This window comes from Rhinoraja longicauda, chromosome 39 (genome assembly GCF_053455715.1).
Source record: "Rhinoraja longicauda isolate Sanriku21f chromosome 39, sRhiLon1.1, whole genome shotgun sequence".
NCBI classification, from domain to species: Eukaryota; Metazoa; Chordata; class Chondrichthyes; order Rajiformes; family Arhynchobatidae; genus Rhinoraja; species Rhinoraja longicauda.
Genome location: NC_135991.1, coordinates 16,606,765 through 16,611,764, shown reverse-complemented (window position 1 = coordinate 16,611,764; position 5,000 = coordinate 16,606,765). Strand labels below are relative to the sequence as shown.

At 50.7% G+C, this 5,000-nt stretch overlaps 1 protein-coding gene across 1 annotated transcript in view; it reads left to right on the top strand.

The window, feature by feature from the left end:
* The first annotated feature begins 4,841 nt into the window (after positions 1-4,841).
* Positions 4,842-5,000, top strand: part of LOC144611235 (histone-lysine N-methyltransferase 2A-like) — a 46,606-nt gene continuing 46,447 nt past the window's right edge. Inside the window, exon 1 of the mRNA XM_078430279.1 lies at positions 4,842-4,974. Coding sequence (XP_078286405.1) covers positions 4,842-4,974 — 133 coding nt within the window. The remainder of the gene's footprint in view (positions 4,975-5,000) is intronic.

The window sequence follows — 5,000 nt, the reverse complement described above, 5'->3', positions numbered from 1 at the left end:
ATAGAGACGTGTAAAATTATTAAGGACTGGACAAGCTATTTACAATATACATTAATGACTTGGATGAAGGGATTAAAGGTACCATTAGCAAATTTGCCGATGATACAAAGCTGGGTGGCAGTGTGAACTGTGTGAGGAAGATGCTATGAGGTTGCAGGGTGACTTGGACAGGTTGTGTGAGTGGGCGGATGCATGGCAGATGTGAATAAGTGTGAGGTTATCCACTTTGGTGGCAAGAAGAGGAAGGCAGATTATTATCTGAAAGGTGTCGGGTTAGGAACAGGGGACGTACAACGAGATCTGGGTGTCCTAGTGCATCAGTCACTGAAAGGAAGCATGCAGGTACAGCAGGCAGTGAAGAAAGCCAATGGCCTTCATGTTGGCCTTCATAACAAGAGGAGTTGAGTATAGGAGCAAAGAGGTCCTTCTGCAGTTGTACAGGGCATTGGTGAGACCGCACCTGGAGTACTGTGTGCAGTTTTGGTCTCCTAGTTTGAGGAAGGACATCTTTGATGTTGAGTACAGGAGCAAAGAGGTCCTTCTGCAGTTGTACAGGGCCCTGGTGAGACCACACCTGGAGTACTGTGTGCAGTTTTGGTCTCCTAGTTTGAGTTTAGGAGCAAGGAGGTCCTTCTGCAGTTGTACCGGGCCCTAGTGAGACCGCACCTGGAGTACTGTGTGCAGTTTTGGTCTCCTAGTTTGAGGAAGGACATCTTTGATGTTGAGTACAGGAGCAAAGAGGTCCTTCTGCAGTTGTACAGGGCCCTGGTGAGACCACACCTGGAGTACTGTGTGCAGTTTTGGTCTCCTAGTTTGAGTTTAGGAGCAAGGAGGTCCTTCTGCAGTTGTACCGGGCCCTAGTGAGACCGCACCTGGAGTACTGTGTGCAGTTTTGGTCTCCTAGTTTGAGGAAGGACATCTTTGATGTTGAGTACAGGAGCAAAGAGGTCCTTCTGCAGTTGTACAGGGCCCTGGTGAGAACGCACCTGGAGTACTGTGTGCAGTTTTGGTCTCCTAGTTTGAGTTTAGGAGCAAAGAGGTCCTTCTGCAGTTGTACAGGGCCCTGGTGAGACCACACCTGGAGTACTGTGTGCAGTTTTGGTCTCCTAGTTTGAGTATAGGAGCAAAGAGGTCCTTCTGCAGTTGTACCGGGCCCTGGTGAGACCACACCTGGAGTACTGTGTGCAGTTTTGGTCTCCAAATTTGAGGAAGGATATTCTTGCTATGGAGGGCGTGCAGCGTAGGTTCACTAGGTTAATTCCCGGAATGGCGGGACTGTCGTATGTTGAAAGGCTGGAGCGACTGGGCTTGTATACACTGGAATTTAGAAGGATGAGGGGGGATCTTATTGAAACGTATAAGATTATTAAGGGGTTGGACACGTTAGAGGCAGGAAACATGTTCCCAATGTTGGGGGAGTCCAGAACAAGGGGCCACACAGTTTAAGAATAAGGGGTCGGCCATTTAGAACGGAGATGAGGAAGAACTTTTTCAGTCAGAGAGTGGTGAAGGTGTGGAATTCTCTGCCTCAGAAGGCAGTGGAGGCCAGTTCGTTGGATGCTTTCAAGAGAGAGTTGGATAGAGCTCTTAAGGATAGCGGAGTCAGGGGGTACGGGGAGAAGGCAGGAACTGGGGTACTGATTGAGAGTGATCAGCCATGATCGCATTGAATGGCAATAGACAATAGACAATAGGTGCAGGAGGAGGCCATTCGGCCCTTCGAGCCTGTACGCACCGCCATTCAATGTGATCATGGCTGATCATTCTCAATCAGTACCCCGTTCCTGCCTTCTCCCCATACCCCCTGACTCCGCTATCCTTAAGAGCTCTATCCAGCTCTCTCTTGAATGCATTCGGAGAATTGGCCTCCACTGCCTTCTGAGGCAGAGAATTCCACAGATTCACAACTGAAAAAGTTCTTCCTCATCTCCGTTCTAAATGGCCGACCCCTTATTCTTAAACTGTGTGTGGCCCCTGGTTCTGGACTCCCCCAACATTGGGAACATATTTCCTGCCTCTAACGTGTCCAACCCCTTAATAATCTTATACCTTTCGATAAGATCCCCTCTCATCCTTCTAAATTCCAGTGTATACAAGCCTAGTCGCTCCAGTCTTTCAACATATGACAGTCCCGCCATTCCGGGAATTAACCTTCTAAACTCTGGGCAAGAGACTCTGTGCGTCTACCCGATCTATTCCCCTCGTGATCTTGTCCACCTCTATAAGATCGCCCCTCATCCTCCTGCGCTCCAATGAGTAGAGAGTCCCAGCCTGCCCCAACCTTCTCCCTGTAGCTCAGGCCCCTCGAGTCCTGGCAACATCCTCGTCAATCTTCTCTGAACCCTTTCCAGCTCGACGACATCTTTCCTATAACACGGTGCCCAGAACTGACCACAATATTCTAAATGGTGATGTTCTCACCAACGTCTGTGGAGATTTACGACAGAGTTTAGGAGCAAGGAGGTCCTTCTGCAGTTGTACAGGGCCCTGGTGAGACCACACCTGGAGTATTGTGTGCAGTTTTGGTCTCCTAGTTTGAGTTTAGGAGCAAAGAGGTCCTTCTGCAGTTGTACAGGGCCCTAGTGAGACCACACCTGGAGTACTGTGTGCAGTTTTGGTCTCCTAGTTTGAGGAAGGACGTCCTTGCTATTGAGGCAGTGCAGCGTAGGTTCACCAGGTTAATCCCCGGGATGGCGGGAATGTCGTACGAGGAAAGATTGGAAAGACTGGGCTTGTGTTCGCTGGAGTTTAGAAGGATGAGAGGGGGATCTTATAGAGACGTGTAAAATTATAAAAGGACTGGACAAGCTAGATGCAGGAAACATGTTCCCAATGTTGGGGGAGTCCAGAACCAGGGGCCACACAGTCTAAGAATAAAGGGGAGGCCGTTTAAAACTGAGGTGAGGAGGAACGTTTGCAGTTGTGAATGTGTGGGATTCTCTGCCACAGAGGGCAGTGGAGGCCGATTCACTGGATGGGTTTAAGAGAGAGTTAGATAGAGCTCTAGGGGCTAGTGGGATCAAGGGGTACGGGGAGAAGGCAGGCACGGGTTACTGATTGTGGACGGTCAGCCGCGATCACAATGAATGGCGGTGCGTACAGGCTCGAAGGGCCGAATGGCCTCCTCCTGCACCTATTGTCTGTTAACCTGGTGAACCGACGCTGCACGCCCTCAATAGCAAGGACGTCCTTCCTCGAATTTGGAGACCAAAACTGCACACAGTACTCCAGGTGCGGTCTCACTAGGGCCCTGTACAAATGCAGAAGGACCTCTTTGCTCCTATACTCAACCCCTCTTGTTATGAAGGCTGATTCGAGGAGATAGAAACATAGACAATAGGTGCAGGAGTAGGCCATTCGGCCCTTCGAGCCTGTACTCAAATCCTCTCACATGAAGGCCAACATGCCTTAAGTTCCAGTGAATACAAGCCCAGTCTTTCCAATCTTTCCTCGTACGACAGTCCCGCCATCCCGGGGATTAACCTGGTGAACCTACGCTGCACTGCCTCAATAGCAAGGATGTCCTTCCTCAAACTAGGAGACCAAAACTGCACACAGTACTCCAGGTGCGGTCTCACCAGGGCCCTGTACAACTGCAGAAGGACCTCTTTGCTCCTATACTCAACTCCTCTTGTTATGAAGGCCAACATGAAGGCCATTGGCTTTCTTCACTGCCTGCTGTACCTGCATGCTTCCTTTCAGTGACTGATGCACTAGGACACCCAGATCTCGTTGTACGTCCCCTGTTCCTAACTTGACACCATTCAGATAATACTCTGCCTTCCTATTCTTACCACCAAAGTGGATGACCTCCATCCCAACCCCACCATTCTCCTGCCTTCTCCCCACAACCCCTGACACCCGCACTGATCGAGAGTCTATCCATCTCTTCCTGAAGTATCTCCACTGACTTGTGGCCTCCACGGCCGTCTGTGGCAACGAATCCCACAGATTCACCACCCTCTGGCTGAAGAAATTCCTTCTCCTTGGGTTGTCCACTTTGGCGGCAAGAACAGGAAAGCAGAATATTACCTGAACGGTGGCCGATTAGGAGAAGGGGAGATACAACGAGATCTGGGTGTCCTCTTTGCTCCTATACTCAATAGCAAGGACGTCCTTCCTCGAATTTGGAGACCAAAACTGCACACAGTACTCCAGGTGCGGTCTCACCAGGGCCCTGTACAACTGCAGAAGGACCTCTTTGCTCCGAAACTCAAACTAGGAGACCAAAACTGCACACAGTACTCCAGGTGCGGTCTCACGAATGCCCTGTACAACTGCAGAAGGACCTCTTTGCTCCTGTACTCAACAGCAAAGATGTCCTTCCTCAAATTAGGAGACCAAAACTCCAGGTGCGGTCTCACCAATGCCCTGTACAACTGCAGAAGGACCTCTTTGCTCCTAAACTCAAACTAGGAGACCAAAACTGTACACAATACTCCAGGTGTGGTCTCACCAATGCCCTGTACAACTGCAGAAGGACCTCTTTGCTCCTATACTCAATAGCAAGGACGTCCTTCCTCGAATTTGGAGACCAAAACTGCACACATTACTCCAGATGTGGTCTCACTAGGGCCCTGTACAACTGCAGAAGGACCTCTTTGCTCCTGTACAACAGCAAAGATGTCCTTCCTCAAATTAGGAGACCAAAACTCCAGGTGCGGTCTCACCAGGGCCCTGTACAACTGCAGAAGGACCTCTTTGCTCCTATACTCAACTCCTCAAGTTAGGAGACCAAAACTGCACACAGTCCCATCTCCGAGCTTGTGGTGGCCCTTCAGCCCTTCTCTCTTCCTCCCCCCTCAGGCGTGCTAGCCCTCTGGATGCTGGTGACCCACGTGATGTACGTCCAGGACCTCTGGAGAACCTGGAGGCAGGGACTCAGATGTTTCCGGGCGGCTGGGGCTGTCTTCTCGCTGGTCGCTGTGGCCGGTGGGGTGGTCTTCCTGTGGTTCGCCATCAAGCAGAGACAGAGTGAGATATGGGGGGAGGGGAGGAGA